Source organism: Solea senegalensis, linkage group LG21 (genome assembly GCF_019176455.1).
Source record: "Solea senegalensis isolate Sse05_10M linkage group LG21, IFAPA_SoseM_1, whole genome shotgun sequence".
Lineage (NCBI taxonomy): Eukaryota > Metazoa > Chordata > Actinopteri > Pleuronectiformes > Soleidae > Solea > Solea senegalensis.
Window position 1 is genome coordinate 18,911,121 of NC_058040.1, and position 17,447 is coordinate 18,928,567.

A 17,447-nucleotide genomic window follows, 5' to 3' on the forward strand; every position below is an offset into this window, starting at 1 on the left:
TACGTAATTTTTTTAACTGTTAAGGATGTTATTTTTATTTTAAATCAAGCCAAAAATTACACATATTCCAACTCTATGTTGTTAAAGCGCAGGCCAAGTCTTTTTTAATCAACTGTAACCATCAAAAATATGCATTTTACTGTGTGTTTTTGTGCTATTTAATACGGAAACTATTCATTTATTTGTCATAATTATACAGTTTTTATCCGAGTCGCTCATGACACAAACTTTGGTGCTTTTGACTGAAACAAAACTTGCATGTTTACATCATCGCATACAAACACACTGAGTCCATTGTTTTTATTTATTTATGTTTGTCTAATGCAGATGTTCTTTTTCACATGATTCAAGTGTTTGTGTGTTTTCTTGACTCTGATTTTGGTTATTTTAATAAGAATAAAATTAAACACAAGCACAAATACTCGATTATTTCATTGTTAGCAAGCAAACACATTTTTTCTTTAAGAATTTATTTGATTAAAGTAAAAAAAAATACAAATATATGATATAGAATTATGTGGAATTGGTACACACAATGTATAAACGAATAACGTTTATTATCCATCATAAATATTACGAGAACATCAAATAAACTAATAATGGCGTGGAGCCAGGTTTCGGCTCGTTCCGGCATTTATCGGTACTTCTCGTGTATCTGCAGAAGCTTACGTCACATTTAGGCGAGGAAAAAAAACACATACATCCCCGAAGAGCGATCCGAGCTCTCGTCGTTCGTCGTCGATTCTCCTGGTTCAACCAAACCAACACTTCGTGCGCTATTTTTATATAAAAACAAAACAAGGTAAGAAAACGCTTTTATTTTGACTGCGTTGCTGATTTTAAATAAAGTTTAAATACTGCTGCAAATGCTAACCTGCGCTGTTGGCTCCGTCCGTGTTATCTGTTTGCTGCTGCTGTGGCTAGGCTAGGCTAGGTTAGCTCCGCTCAGTTTAGCGGCTAGCTCCGCTCTGCAGCGTTAGCGAGCTGTGCTTTTGTTTTACGACATTTTAATAACGTAGAAATAAACAATACACACAAATACATCTAAAACAGACACTTTTATTTGAGGGGACGTGTTGAAAACATTAATGTTAGCATTGGCCACCCTCTTAAACACCGTTAGCGTTGCTTAGACACCCATCGACCTGTGTGCCATTCAAACACAACGGTTCAATGACAGATTCACTTGAGGTTTTTTCTGTGCGTGTAGCAGCAAATAACACGAACGTTTCCCTCTTGGAAAGTGAATTTAATGTTATAATTACTGGATTTGTGAGGATGGAAGCTGCTGTCTGCTAGACGGTCCATTACTTGGCGATTAAACCGTCACTTTAATTTAATTGATTCCTTTTTAGAATTCAAAACGATAAAAATCAGTGAAATTTTAATTTTACAGCGACTAAATGTCACAGTATTTGTAAATGGGTAGCTTATGTAGTCGGTTGTATTAGCTTGTCAGCTATGGCAGGGAGTGAGGGAGCCGCCCAGTGCAGGAAAGACACTGTGTGGACATTCTGTGGACATATGGACCCAGCTGTTCTTCCTCCTGTTACACCACTGCACTCACTCCGTCGTTCATTATTAATGTCAGCATTTGAGCTGTTAGTAAATGTACAACAAACAATATATGAGACAGTTTTCACGGATGAAATACTAAAAAAAATCACAATATTACAATGTTATGATACAATCATTTTTATTGTGAAAAGACATGGAACAATTATAAAAGGTTTTTGACCCAATTAATTGTCATTCTCGATTATAGCATACATTTGATGTATTATTTTTTTATTTATTGGTAGATATTGGTCAGACTGATAGAGAGATGTACTTTATTGATCTGGGAAGTGTTCTGTTACAGCAGCATAAGACATCTAGCATAGAACACAAGAGTAAACTGTGAATTAAAAGGTAGACGAAAAAGAATAGATTAGAATACAAAAATATATATAAACAAATGACGCTATGAACTCTGCATGAAATTATAACCTGAATGCCAGTAGAACATTTCAATATTTTAATGTGTATAAACAGTAGTGCAAAAATGGCAGGGCAGTAAACCAGTAGTAGAAACCGGGATGTAAACGTGGTATGCAGGATATTGGACTTTTTACAGTTGTCCTATATGCCGCTATTCACGAGTGCTTAGGCCGAAGTGGTCGAAGAGTCATAATCCTGTTCAATGAAAACGCTACATCTGGCAAACCATGTTCAGTAACTGCAATGCACGACAGATAGACGATTAATAGAAAAGGGTTTTTTGTGGTGCATTTGTCGTCGAAACTCAGAATTTCCAGCTTGAACCTTGGGATTTCTAGATAGCTGCCACTATACAAACATGGATGCTTTTACAGTTTAATTAGTTTCACAGTAAATCATTGGTACATATAATACTGTTTCAATTTTTTATCATAGAGAAAATACCACAGCTAGCCCAAGAAACATCCACTATTTAAATTTTTTTTAAAGCAGTGAACTCAAGGATGACTAGCGATTCCGTAAATGGATATAAATGGAAAGTAGCATTATTTAAAAGTTATTACATCGATTACAAAAACCTCATCTTGTCTCCTTGTTGGGTTTGAACTGCACACATGCCAATTATCGTACACGAGTGTGTTTGCCTATATCCAATAATACATTTTCAAGCCAAGCCAAGACATGTAAAACAACAGTGGAAGGATACTGTGTTGCACCTTTTGCTACTGACTGTCCCAGCATTGGTATTTTGACAGGACGATGTCAAATTCCTCACATACCAACTGGCCCTTTAATCTGAGGCTGTGCTGCACACAGCTTCCACGATAGTGACATAAATGTCATGGGGAGAAAAGGCGTCACCCTGTGACCATAAAGGAACTCAAGAACATGAGCTAATGAAATTAAGTTCCATAAAAGCTGTAAATTATAGACATAAATATTACACATGTTTTTAGAGATAAAGCTGTGGTGTATGATGTGGTTCTGCAAAGGGAACAGTTTGTTGTTTTTGTTGCAATGTTCGGTAAGTAGTAGTATATGGACATGAATTAAGCTCGACGATGATTAAAGACACATTTGTATGTCGTTAAACTTATTTAACTTATTTAATTACACGAGCAGAATGTTAATCATTGTTTGGCATCGGTCCATGCAAACTCGTGAATGATGAATAGTGAATATTCATCCATTGTTGTTGGAGCCACGGGCATGAAAACATGAGGCATTGAGAGCTTCAGTGCCGACATTGCTAACCTTTTCTGACAGCAGAGTCTGAGCTCATACTCCCGCCTGTGATCCAGAAACATGGACTTAAACTGGGACAGCTGTGCCACTGCCACCTAAAATACTTGTGTGATATTCCCACAGCAAATGAAATGTCCCTCGAGACTGCCCCATTTTTTTTTACTGTGTTACAGTTACCACATGACCTACATGCACATCACTCACTTTTCATTTAATACACTTAGATTTTGCTTCCATTTTACCCGAGGATTCATGTGAGTCTGTCTGATGATGCAGTTACATAAAAACCTAGTAGTATGGATATTGCTTTATGGACACACCATATCAAAGGTTCATTATATATTCACTATAGGGCTGTTTTTCTGATTTATTTTCATAATCAATTAGGAGTTTGCTCCAAAAGATTTACAGAAATTGTTTCCTAAACCTGGAAATGATGATGTTTTTATGAATGGAGCAAAGAAACCAGAACATATTCACATTTTATCATCTAAAAGATCAGAGAACTTGTTTTAATTATGGAAAATAGTCTTTCATGTGAGTAGTAGGTGTAGTAGGACCTGAAAAACGTCCACATGCTGCATTTTCTTTCAGAGGCTTTTGTGTTGTGACTGTTTTCTCAGATTTATTTTGCATGTTTCTTCCGTTTTCACCTGAATATAACAAAGGGTACAGGGCTGCGACAAGTAACAACAATCTAATTTTGAATCATGATTGACTAAAACTGAATTTTAGTAAAAATATTTTTTGGAACCAGAAAAATTATCCTGTGACCCATTTGTGGGTCCCAACCCAGTGTTTGGGAACCACTGCAACTATATCGGCTGTAAATAGACGTACAAGATCCCAAACAAGCCCACTCTACTGTGTGTTATTCATTTAAGAGGACACCAGTACACGGCACAGACGTGTGGGATTAGATTTGTGGATATTTATTTTAGTTTACGTCACAAACTGGCAGCTGAATGTGAAGAATATGTTCTAATTATGAAGGCACTCACTGTGTTTTTGCTTCTCACTGATGGATGATAGACTCGCAGCATGTCCACCTTTACTAAACCCAAACTCAAGGTAACCACCGTGTTTGTGCCTCTACTCTGTGTGAGTGTGTGTGTGTTTGTTTTTGTTTGTGTGTTTCGTTTGTGCAGGAAAGATGATTCTAGAGAAGTGTAGGTTAGTGGTGGTGGTGTTTTGCTGAGTAAAGGGATGATGATGTCGGGAGGGAGGGGTCGACGCATTGGGCTGGGCTACATCTTGGCTGGCTCCGTCTTGTGCGAGCGCAGCCACTGCAGGTGCAATGCGTCTGTCTGAGCTCCTGTAGACCGGGACTCTTCCTCGCGAGTCTCCAGCAGATTGTTGAGGGACTTGAAGCGCAGACGTTTGCAGACCATGACTCCGTCACAGACGTAGTCCTCACATCAGCTACGACACACGGAGGGAAAAAGCCTGAGGCGCCGTCACATCTGAAATATCTTCTCTGTACGTTGTTTTCATTCCTCTCCATCCTCTCAAACTAACTGTAACTGTGTAATGCTGTGTTTAATTTGTGTCGGGGTAATAGTGGTGCATGTGCGTGAATAATAGGCATTAGTGGATTGAATTTTGCTGCATGACTTTTGTTTTTGTGTGATTTTTGTGTGTGCTAATTTTTGAGCAGTAATGGAGTAACACAGCCCTTTGGAGAAGATTGGAACTGCGTAGTACTTGACGTTTGTTAGTTTTGACTCAGTTTAGAGTTGTGAAAGTCGATTGTTGACTTTGTTTTACGAGACCGTTTCCTTTTATTTAGGATATCACAAAGTCCGATACAGTCATTTAAGACCTTACACACCTAAAAAAATCATGCTGAGTCATTTCAAGCTATTTCAAAGACAAAGAAAATGTCTATTGTCACCTGCCTAGGGACTGCAGAAGTAAATTAGCATTGTTGCTATAATCTGGCATATTTACATCCTCAGTTGTTGAAGATGTTCATCAATATGCATTGTCCCTATCATCTAATAAATTAATAATTCTTATCCCATTACGAAGAAATAAATGGCCTACAACATGACTCAGCTAAAATGCTGCTTTTTACTGACATTTTTACAGTCGTACTACACAGTGAAGCATGACATGTATAGGATATCCGGTCCAGTTATATTGACCAGTATCGTCTCATCCTTAGTAGATTCTCTTTAAATGCACTAAATACGCATTTCTATTGATTTCACTTAAGAGACCAAAGAGCTAAAGGAGGATTGCTGCGTCATCAGCCGATCACTTCCCTGAACATATACATCACATCGCACGTTGACCTGATATGACTTACACAGTAAGACGAGTTGCCAATGCTGTAATGTGTAACATTAATTTTTAATGGCCGCTCACTCACTGTTACTGTTTGTGAAACATTAGAAACACAAACCAGCACAGACAGGACTGTACACAGACTGTAAGATGATGGGAACATTTCCTGTTGTCATTATCCTGGACCAGAATAATTGTGTTTCACAACGTTATTACAGTGCTAATTTGAGAGATCTACTGTGAGCTGCTGTGTGCTAAGAAAATGAGATTGTGTGACGTAAATAAACAAGTAACGGCAAGAAAAATGTACACTTGTACACATTTAAGCTAAACTTGCAAAAGTATATCCCGAAAAAGGTTATTTGGGGGAATGACATACCCCGGCTCATTTGTTATCATAAAACTGAAGTTTTTAGAATCTTTGAGGATTAGAATGTTTCTAGCCTTTATAGTCTTTTAATATATATATTCTGAAGTATAGTTGGGTGTTTAAAAACACTGATCCAGCATTTTCTGGACCAAACAAGTACCAAATTAATTGAGAGAATAGTTGACAGATTAATCGATTATGAAAACAACTGTTAGTTGCAGCCGTAGATGGGTGGAACCTTCCGAATCTACCTTCATTTGTCATCTGTTTCCGATATGAAAACCATAGATTTTCTCTGTCAAACCCCTCTGTCCCCTCTGTGCTCTCTGGCAGGGAAATGGACGTCCCTGTCTTTTTGGGAGACTTCGCCCATTTCCTGTAAATTCCTTCAGCCTCTCTATCCTCCCCAGTACATGGCGTCAGTCGCACTGACCCCTATTTAAAACAGATGGGTGACCATGGTAACTGGGAGTTTGTTGAATGAGTGACTTCATCCTTTTCATGATGATGATCACACAGAAACATGCGGAGTGTTTGTTGTTCTAGGGCTGGGCCAACATATAATATATCAATAATATATCTACGTATGATAACACGAGTTAAGATGTGGTGTTAGATGTTGGATGTCGTGATAAAGTATCTGTGATGACGTTAACTGGTTTGTTTTAAAGGCTGTTTCTTGATAATTGTCATTTGTGAGAAAGCCGTGTTGTTGCCAGGTTGATGTATGTGCCTGGTCGGGACTTCCTGGTGAAAAGTCCACACGATTGTTTGTCAATCAACATTCTAAGTGAATGGATAACACTTCAGTCTTTTACTGTATCTCCTCTGAGCGCTTAAAGCCAGTGTATAGTGTCTGTACAATATGTAATTGTGATTGCGATATCGGCCATTTTTCATCGTTGTTCTCATTTTCATTTGAGAAACATATAAAACCATGACTGTGTGATATTTGTGCAAAACTAGTCTGTAGAATAAGATCAAGACGGTAATTCATCCAAAGTGAAAAATATTAGGCCGATATAAGTAATGTTAAATACCCTTTTTAGAATCCTTTTCCTCTGTGGTTTTGGTGAACACTGCTCTTGAACATTTACTGTCATTGTGCAGTACTTCAGCTCATCAGCTGATATTTTCCTTATTCCTGTGGATAAATGCAGACCTTGAGGGGAGACATTTTGAAGCATGTTTATGTGAATTATTCCACTTTCCTGTATCCTCTCACGAGTCCCCATTTCCAGGTCAGATCAGACAGAACCACAATATTTATTATATTACTCTTATTGTTATTATTTTCTGCATCCTGTGTCCCTTGTTGCGTTCTGAGTCTCTGTGCCTGTAAAAGTGTAGGAGTGGACTTTGGATGGAATAAAATGTAACGCGTGATAGAAGCTGTTGCCGTGTTGGCTCAGCGTGTCGTGCGTAGGCGTCTGATGGAGAGAGCCGAGAAAGCGGAGGAGGCAGCTGTGAGGTGATGAGAAGCAGAACTGTTTGTTATCTATCGGTTCAAGAAGTGTTATCAGCTGCTGCAGCGCCGCGTTCAGAGGGGAGCGACGCCTCCAACTGCTGCTCTATGACACTAATCATGTCCTTTTTTTCCTCCTCTCAAATGGACGACGTTCAGTTTAACTCCAATAACAATCAGTGAAGTGATTTTCTATCATGTGTTTTACACATTCACAAGACTAATGGGGGGGGGTGCTTAAGTCACATGATGACGGCTATAAAAACCTGCTGTTCTCAAATTCACACCAGGTGACATCAGGTGACTCGACATAAAAGTAAATCAGCATTAATGCAGAAGAGAAGCACGTGCATGCACACACTGACCATTCACCCATTCACACTCATACACTCACACTGCGTCATGTGTAGTAGAAGTAGTCGCAAATGTATTGAAATTGCAATTTTCAAATTGCAATATACTATACTAAAGAAATCTTTTACATTATTTTGACAGATATTATGATTAGAAATCACGGCGACTGCTCATTTTGGCATCTTAAATGTATCTGAACTTGATTATTTGACATTTTCAAAACAAAGATTTTCTCATCTAATGAGTAAGAGTTGTATCACATTTTTGTTTTGCTTCATTAAATATAGCTTGTATACATTCATTTGATATTGCACTTTTGAGTTAACTTAAGTTCTTCCTGCCGTCAGTGTGTAGAATGAGGCCGAGGTCGTTTAAATCCTGAGATGATTGAATCTCTCTCTGTGAAGTATTATAGGCTGTTAGATGGAGGGTGGGGTTGGGGGTGGGGGGCAGTACTGTTTCTTTTACAGGCAATGAAGTCAATGGTAATGAGATTGCGCACACAAGTTTGCAGTGATATTGTGTTAGTGTGTTTGTGTGAAGTCACTGAGCTGCTGGTTTGTTTGGAAAAGGTAATGAAGCCTGACGAGACCGAGAGCTGCTGACTCCAGCAGACCTCACATTCACTCTCACTGTCTGCAACATCAACAAAAACACACACACACACACACACACACACACACACTCTGCTGGACCATCAGCTAATGTGCTGAAGGGACGAGTCGACCTTGGTTTAATTTGATGGATCAATACCCGTCTCTCTTCCTCTTTGTCTGCTGATGGGCGGAGTCTGTGTCACATAAACAGCTATGTGTTTTTATTAAAGAAAGGGATTGTTTATTTTTTTATAGCGGTTGTTGGGACTAGAGCTGCAACTGACCATCGATTAATCTGTCGATTATTTCCTCAATGAATCGATTCATGGTTTTGCTCCATAAAATGTCAGAAAACGTTGATCATTGTTTGTCAAACCTGGAAATGATGATGTTCTCCAATGACTTGTTTTTGTCCACAAACCAAAATGATTCAGTTTTAATCATTTCTTTGTTCTATGGAGCAAAGTAACCAGAAAATATTCACATTTAAGAAGCTGAAACAATGAGAAATCTTGTTTTAATCATGAAAAAAGCTTCAAAATATTTGACGATTAATTGATAATCGATTTAATTGAGTAATTATTTCAGCACTAGTGACAGTTTAATACCACAACCTTTATCTCGGGCTACAACAACAGTCATTTTGGTGATCAGTGAATAGGTCAAACGTTTTCTATCCGTCGTTAAGTCAATGAAACGGATAAATCATTATTTATTTTCTGTTTCAGTATTTTCTGATTGCAGCAATGTTTCTCTGACTTGCATCCACTCACCTCCGGCTGCTTCTTGGCGCAGAGATTGCACACAGTGCAGCCCGTCACCTTTTATTTTCCACGCTGATAATAATGTATTTGTGCCTCATAAAAAGCCCACTTCAAAACTCCTGTACTGGCCCTTTAATGTTGCGGTTTCTCTTTTCACCCACAGTTTGTAATCATTGTTGATTATCAACTGAATCAATATTAATAAACCCATTCATTCACTCTGTGGAAAATGCTCTTATTTTGAAACATTTCCTGTGTCCTGAGTGAGTGAGTGGACACAGTGGACACAGAGACACAGAAGAGACAGAGACACAGAGGAGACAGAGACACAGCGGACACAGAGACACAGTGGACACAGAGACACAGTGGACACAGACGCTGACTGCTGCAGTCTCTTTGTTTCAGTGAAGCCTGGTTACTGTTTCGAATGCCTGTGGAATTTCCGTCCCCACCCCCTGTTGGTATTTTACTATTTCAGTCAGTGGCCTCTTTAGTTTGCTGCACAGCCTGGGAACAGGATGAGATGGGGGTCTGTTTGTTATATCATCCTGCCTCATGATTCCAAGCCAAGGTTCTGTCAAGACAGAAGGGTTAGCAGCTAAAGATCCTGGAAACACAGCACTGTACTGTACTGTACTGTAGAATAGACCATGAAATCAGAGGCTGAATATATGGGTTTTTCTATCTCTGATGCCAGTTTGTAGCAGTCAGGGCAGCTGATTATTAATGCTGATAATAAATCAGCATTAATCATTCTTATTTCTTATTTCTTTCCTCTTCTCTTTGGACCTGCGTATTTCGCCTATTAAATATAACTGTTTAATGAAAACGAAAAAAATATTCACACTAATTTCTTGTCAAAATTTTGCCTGCAGTGCAATTATTTACAGTATTTTCATATAAAGAGCTGCAGCAGTTAAACGATTACTAAATTAATCATTTTATAATTAAAAAGTTACGTTTTTGGCCGTTTTCTTAAATGGGAGTATTTTCTGGTTTTCTTTTCTCCATATAACAAAGAAATCATTGAAATTGAACCATGAATTCAACATTGTCTAACATTTTATGGCCCAAATGATTACTTGATTAATCGTTTTATGAAAATAATTATTAGTCCATCAGCCCTAAATTAAGTTTTTCTGGAAACATCAATGCGTAACTTTAAATCTCAAAATTTAGACATCAAATGTCTTATTTCTTTCCGCAAATGAGACAAATCTCTTCTGGAGAAAATTAGATATTCACATTTACAGAGCTGAAAAACTTAAAACAATAATGGTAAAGCAAAGATCAGGTGTGGTTAATTACTGCCATGTGTCACTTCAAGCTTCCAGTTGCAGCTTTTATGGTCGATTTCACGTCTCGCTAACAAGTGAATCTCTGTTTCTTGTGTTTGCAGAAGATGGACGCCGCTGGGAAAGTGCTGGAGACAGCCGAGGACATCCAGGAGCGTCGGCAGCAGGTGCTCGACCGCTACCGACGCTTCAAGGACCTGTCCGTGTTGCGGCGGCAGAAGCTGGAGGACTCTTACCGCTTCCAGTTTTTCCGCCGCGACGCTGACGAGCTGGAGAAGTGGATCCAGGAGAAGCTGCAGATCGCCTCCGATGAGAACTACAAGGACCCGTCCAACCTGCAGGTGCGTTGGCGTCATGTTAGCAACACAGGAGCTTATTACAGGGTGCTGGAAATCCTTGAAAGTGCTTGAATTTGTTGTTTTCAAGGTTTGAAAAGTTCACTGGATAAATATGGATAAAGTACTTTATCCAGTACTAAATGTACTAAATTAATGAAATTGAATTTTTAATCCTTGAGCTGTTACAAAAATACAATTAGTGTGCTTTTGAAAAGTGAAATAATCATATTTGAGTGTGTCCTGTATGTATTTGTGTATATATGTGTCATTTATCACAGCTGTAAGCTCAAATTTGATCTTAAGGGTGCATGAACCTCTTAATATGACCATTTTAAATTTGACCAGATCTCGGTCAAATTTAGTTTTAAATGTTTTTTTAATAATGGAATAATCTTAAAACTAAATCTGTTTTCAATCGACTTTCAAATTATCCATTATAAACATTCCAAGGCCTCAAATTTGTAGTTTTTTGGCATAAATTGACTATTATTTGTCATTGTTTTGCTGTCAAATCATTTACTTAGATAATGAATGAGTTGAGGATTGATGGTGTTTGTGTTGTTTTACGCAGGGTAAGCTGCAGAAACATCAGGCCTTTGAAGCTGAAGTTCAGGCCAACGCCGGAGCCATCATCAAACTGGACGACACCGGAAACCTCATGATCAACGAGGGACACTTTGCCTCTGAGACCATTCGAGTAAGACCGCGCCGTCGTGAACGAGTCTGTCAGTGTAAAGTGTGAAGTTTCTGTGTGACGGAGTGGACGGTTAAAAGCAGCCTTTATGTCCTTCTGAATATCGTGTTTTACTGTTAACGCCGCTTCGTCTGGTTCAGTCTTACACGCCGTACCGGACACAACGGAGACCCGTAGTTACCAGTGTCAATTTTGGGGAGTACATACAAGTAGGTGCTGAGCTGCTGTGTTGCTCCTGAGTGCTGTGAAAGTTCTTCCACATCCAGCTCTTTGTCCTCGCTCTGACTTACTCCTCTGTACGGGTCGCAGGGCTCTCACTTTTATATTTCACACATGTGCAGTACTAGCACTTCTTAACTGTACTTCTTTCGTTTGGGATCTTTTCACAACAACAAGCCGTGACGTTTTACCATTCACCTTTCTTCTGTGTGTGTGTCGCAGACTCGTCTGGAGGAGCTGCATCGATTGTGGGACCTCCTGCTGCAAAAGACCAAAGAAAAAGGCATGCGTCTCCTGCAGGCGCAGAAACTGGTCCAGTACCTGCGCGAGTGCGAGGATGCCCTGGACTGGATCAGTGATAAGGTCAGACTCTAAAAGCTTGAACAGTTCCACATACTTTTAGAAAACGACACACATCAATACCTACAACAGAATATTATTTTTTTGCTTCAGGAGAAGTAAAAGTGTATGATTAATCTTCCACCTCTAGGAGGCCATCGTCACCTCTGAGGAGCTGGGCCAGGACCTGGAGCATGTCGAGCTCCTGCAGAAGAAATTTGAGGAGTTCCAGACTGACCTGGCGGCCCACGAGGAGCGCGTGAACGAGGTGAACCAGCTGGCGTCCAAGCTGATCCAGGAGACGCACCCCGAGGCCGAGCTCATTGTCCGCAAGCAGGAGGAGGTGAACGCTGCGTGGCAGCGGCTGAAGGGCCTGGCCCAGCAGAGACAGGGCAAGCTGTTCGGAGCTGCTGAGGTGCAGCGATTCAACAGGTAACAGTCAGAGCAACAGTAACGGGTGAACGTGACATCGATATCTATGGATTATCAGAGAGCATGATGACGGGGCCGAGTTCAAGTGTACGATGTGTTCTAGATGTGTTCTGATCCGAATCAAAGCTCTGCTCACTCTGCTAACGTGAAACAAGATTTGAACTACCAGTGGAAATAGAAATCATGAAGATCAGTGGCAGCTGCAAATAAATCAGACACAGATTAAAAATCACACTGCCGAGGATGAGAGACTTCAGCTGGGAACAAAACTGTGGATATGTGTGTCCTCAAACCTCTGAATGTGGTTTTAACATCAGATATAAGGACAGTTATTAAGCTCGGTCAAAAACACACATGTGTATTTTCATCATGTTTCTGTTCCATATGAATGTATGTGCTTTCATTCTGACCTCAGGGATGTGGACGAGACCATCAGCTGGATCAAGGAGAAAGAGCAGCTCATGGCCTCCGACGACTTTGGTCGTGACCTGGCCAGTGTTCAGGCTCTGCTGCGAAAACATGAGGGTCTGGAGAGAGACCTGGCTGCTCTGGAGGACAAGGCAGGGACACATGTCGTCTCACACACCACAGAGTTTAAAACACTCGATGTTCTCACTCCTCACTGTCTCTGCTCTGTCGTGTAGGTCAACACTCTGGGTGGAGACGCAGAGCGCCTGCAGGAGACACACCCACAAAATGCCGCCCAGATCCACCTGAAGAAGGACGAGCTGGTCACTAACTGGGAACAGATCCGCACTCTGGCTGCCGAGCGTCACACCCGCCTCAACGACTCTTACCGGTAAATCTGTCGCTGAGAGACATTGTCTTCAGACATGATGATGATAGTTCATGTGAAACCTCCCTCCACCGCTCACTCCTGCCCTCTTGTGACGATGTCTTCTAGGCTGCAGCGTTTCACTGCAGACTTCAGGGATCTGACCAGCTGGGTGACGGAGATGAAGGCCCTGATCAACGCTGATGAACTGGCCAATGACGTGGCTGGAGCTGAGGCTCTGCTCGACCGCCACCAGGAGCACAAGGTACCTGCTGTCTCCTGTAACGCAACCACGTCAAAACACCTCAAATTTTATTCACCTTTTAATTCAAAAAGCTGAATAGAGAAAGTCCTTAAAAACTTCCATTTTGTTGTTTCAGGGTGAAATTGATGCTCACGAGGACAGTTTCAGATCCACTGATGAAGCTGGACAGGCTTTGCTCAACACAGGACACTACGCCTCAGACGAGGTCAAGGAGAAGGTAGAGGATTATTTCTTTACCTCTGTGTGCTAAATCTTCAGTAACTCACCACCACCGTGTGTTATATTTGAACTGGTGTGGTGTGTTGTGTTGTGTAGCTGGGCATCCTGACTGAGGAGAAGGAGTCTCTGCTGGAGCTGTGGGAGGTTCGCAGGCAGCAGTACGAGCAGTGCATGGACCTGCAGCTCTTCTACAGAGACACAGAGCAAGTCGACAACTGGATGAGCAAACAAGAGGTGAACGAGAGTCCTGTAATAGTGCTGCGTTGGATCAGTCTTTACAAATGTGTTTATTTCAGAGCAGGTCTGCATTTTCTAACCTATTTTGTTGGTTTTTTTTTGTTTGTTTTTTTCAGGCTTTTCTCCTGAATGAAGATCTTGGTGACTCCCTGGACAGTGTCGAGGCTCTGCTGAAGAAACACGAAGACTTTGAGAAGTCACTTAGTGCCCAGGAGGAGAAGATCACTGTATGTTACTCCAGTTTGTGTTCACTTAGTTTTATAGTTTCCTGCTGCGATAACAGCCAGATTTTTTAACCTCTGTGTCTTTTTTTTTTTTTTTTTTGTCTCCAGGCCCTGGACGAGTTTGCCACCAAGCTGATTCAGAACAACCACTACGCCAAAGAAGACGTGGCTACACGCAGAGATGCTGTAAGCACCACTTAAAATCACCTCGCTGGCAGTATTTGTATGTCTCACCTCTGATAATCAAGCGTTCCTCTTTCTCCTTTTCCTCTTCAGCTTCTCAGCCGTCGTAACGCTCTGCATGAGCGAGCTCAGTCTCGCCGCGCTGCCCTGGAGGACTCGTTCCACCTGCAGCAGTTCTTCAGGGACTCTGACGAGCTCAAGAGCTGGATCAACGAGAAGATGAAGACGGCCACAGATGAATCTTACAAGGTCAAAGATTTTGATTTGGAAATACGAGATTTGCACTCTGTATTTGTACGTCCCAGTGTTGATTCTCACCGTTCTGCCTCTGCCCTCATGTCAACAGGATCCTTCCAACCTTCAGGGTAAAGTTCAGAAACACCAGGCTTTTGAAGCAGAACTGTCTGCCAACCAGAGCCGCATCGACGCTCTGCAGAAGTCAGGCCAGGAGCTGCTGGACGGGAAACATTACGCCTCCACCGAGGTGGCAGGTCGCATGGAGGAGGTCAGCTCCCAGTGGAAGAAACTGCTTGAGGCCACAGAGCTGAAAGGTACTGGCTACAGGAAAACATGGGTTCACTCGTTCTTCAAAGTACTTTATGCTGTATTTGGTTTAGGACCGTCACTTTTTATCTGTTCAAAACCTTTGGTGTTCAAACTGAGAAGCTTCTCCTTTACCGAAGGTCATAGTCACCTTCAGTAGTTAGTTAGATGTTTCTCCTCTCATCCATGAAGCTTCTTCACTTCTGAACATTTCACCTCTCATCCAAGGTTTCTTCAGTTCTCAACTGAAGGATCCTTGGATGAGAGTTGAAATGTCTTCAAAAGTGTCTTCAAAATAGTCCACTTGCCTACGACTAAGTACTGAAGGGTTGAAACTGGAACCTTTTAAAAACCCATTTGGAGTCAACTAAAGTTTTGGTTTTGATTTCGTAATCAGGCATCAAGCTGCGTGAGGCCAACCAGCAGCAGCAGTTTAACAGGAACGTTGAGGACATCGAGCTGTGGCTGTACGAGGTCGAGGGTCACCTGGCGTCAGACGACTACGGAAAAGACCTGACCAGCGTCCAGAACCTGCAGAAGAAGCATGCTCTTCTGGAGGCAGACGTGGCTGCTCACCAGGTACAAACCTGAGCCTCTGTCATGTCAGCACAGCGTATGTAGACGATGCTGATGCTTGTAAATGTCTTTCTCAGGACCGCATCGACGGCATCACCATTCAGGCGCGTCAGTTCCAAGAGGCCGGACATTTCGATGCCGACAACATCCGTAAGAAACAGGAGGCTCTGGTCACTCGTTACGAAGCTCTGCGCGAACCGATGGCTGCGCGTAAGCAAAAACTGTCCGACTCACTCAGGCTCCAGCAGCTGTTCAGAGACGTGGAGGACGAGGAGACGTGGATCCGAGAAAAAGAGCCCATTGCTGCCTCCACCAACAGAGGTAAAGAAGAAAACTAGGGATGCACGATATTTATCTGTCGTTTTTTTACCCAATAAATTAATGAAATTGGTGGAATTGTTTTGACACGTTGGTTACGTCATCTATCGCGCCTTACTAGCAGGACCCAAGCCTGACCCGTCACTGCCTGATTAATAATGAACATTTTCTTTCCTCCGTGTCAGAAGATAATAACAGTGAAAAGGTTCCAGCTCCATTGTCTTCTACGTCTTCATGTTTTCAGGTGGTTAATGAAGTTCTAAAAACATTTCTCTTGGTCTTATCCTCAGGCAAAGACCTGATTGGAGTCCAGAACTTGCTGAAGAAGCACCAGGCTCTGCAGGCTGAGATCACCGGACATGAGCCGCGCATTAAGGCTGTCTCCCAGAAAGGAGATGCCATGGTCGAAGAAGGTATTCATTCAAATTCACTCATTGTCGACCGCTTTATCTTCATGTGAGGGTCGTAAGGGTGCTGGAGCCGGACGTGAATGTGTCTCCTGTGTTGTCTAGGACACTTTGCTGCTGACGACGTGAAAGTGAAGCTGGCTGAACTGCACGGACGCTGGGACACGCTGAAGGCCAAAGCCTCTCAGAGGAGACAGGACCTGGAGGACTCGCTGCAGGCTCAGCAGTACTTTGCTGATGCTAACGAGGCCGAGTCGTGGATGAGGGAGAAGGAGCCGATCGTGGGGAGTGTCGACTACGGCAAAGACGAGGACTCTGCTGAGGTACGTGACACTTTTTTCTCTGCTAGATGTGGTGTGTTTCAGATCTTAGTCGCTAGTCAGTCGAGGTATAGACATTTCTGGTCTTCTTTGAAGACAAATTAGCAAAAATTTTGTTTTATTTAACCTTTATGTTACTAGAAAGTCACATGGAGATAAAATTCTCCTTAACATGGGAGATGGAGCCAAGTCAGGGGTCAGGCAGCAACGTCATACATGTCATTTGACAACCAACAAATAACATCAACACACAGTAAATACCAGTATTAGAAACAGCTCGTGCTTTGTGTTTTCCAGGCTCTGCTGAAGAAGCACGAGGCTCTGATGTCCGACCTGAGCGCCTACGGCAGCAGCATCCAGAGCCTGAAGGAACAGGCTCAGTCCTGCAGGGTAAAATCAACAAAATCATTTAAAAATCTTTTCAGTGTTCAGAGAAAACAGATCAGTGACGTTGTTGTTGTTGGCTTTTCTTTTTTTTTGAACAGCAACAAGTGGCACCAACCGATGACGAGACCGGGAAGGAGCTGGTCCTGGCCTTGTACGACTACCAGGAAAAGAGCCCGCGTGAAGTGACCATGAAGAAGGGCGACATCCTCACTCTGCTCAACAGCACCAACAAGGTACAGATATGTGGAGGTCCATGTGACCTTAAATCTGTAATGATAAAAAAAGCAGTGAATGTGACAGAAGGTGTCTCACTCTCTCCACTGCTGCAGGACTGGTGGAAGGTGGAGGTGAACGACCGCCAGGGCTTCGTTCCTGCTGCTTACGTGAAGAAACTGGACCCGACACAGTCGTCCTCCAGGGAGAACCTGCTGGACGAACACGGCAGCATCGCCCTGCGTCAGGACCAGATCGAGAATCAGTGAGTGAACCACGTCTCCTCTGTTAATACAATAGACTCTGAGCGTCTGTGCCTTCAACATGTCAAATATGTACTATTGTGATTTCACGTGTTTAAAAACGTCCCAGGTTGATTCATTTTATCAGCAACAGGTTG

At 41.9% G+C, this 17,447-nt stretch overlaps 1 protein-coding gene across 3 annotated transcripts in view; it reads left to right on the top strand.

Moving 5' to 3' along the window:
- Positions 1–676: 676 nt before the first annotated feature.
- Positions 677–17,447, top strand: part of sptan1 (spectrin alpha, non-erythrocytic 1) — a 34,107-nt gene continuing 17,336 nt past the window's right edge. For all 3 annotated transcript variants that reach the window (XM_044012074.1, XM_044012075.1, XM_044012076.1), the window contains exons 1-21: positions 677–802; positions 10,463–10,699; positions 11,268–11,393; positions 11,832–11,972; positions 12,100–12,380; positions 12,796–12,940; positions 13,025–13,179; positions 13,285–13,420; positions 13,536–13,637; positions 13,736–13,873; positions 13,993–14,103; positions 14,209–14,286; positions 14,377–14,532; positions 14,630–14,834; positions 15,224–15,405; positions 15,480–15,723; positions 16,011–16,133; positions 16,233–16,450; positions 16,745–16,837; positions 16,933–17,067; positions 17,164–17,312. In XM_044012074.1, the coding sequence (XP_043868009.1) occupies positions 10,466–10,699; positions 11,268–11,393; positions 11,832–11,972; positions 12,100–12,380; positions 12,796–12,940; positions 13,025–13,179; positions 13,285–13,420; positions 13,536–13,637; positions 13,736–13,873; positions 13,993–14,103; positions 14,209–14,286; positions 14,377–14,532; positions 14,630–14,834; positions 15,224–15,405; positions 15,480–15,723; positions 16,011–16,133; positions 16,233–16,450; positions 16,745–16,837; positions 16,933–17,067; positions 17,164–17,312 (3,152 nt within the window). In that variant the 5' untranslated portion in view covers positions 677–802; positions 10,463–10,465. The remainder of the gene's footprint in view (positions 803–10,462; positions 10,700–11,267; positions 11,394–11,831; positions 11,973–12,099; positions 12,381–12,795; positions 12,941–13,024; positions 13,180–13,284; positions 13,421–13,535; positions 13,638–13,735; positions 13,874–13,992; positions 14,104–14,208; positions 14,287–14,376; positions 14,533–14,629; positions 14,835–15,223; positions 15,406–15,479; positions 15,724–16,010; positions 16,134–16,232; positions 16,451–16,744; positions 16,838–16,932; positions 17,068–17,163; positions 17,313–17,447) is intronic.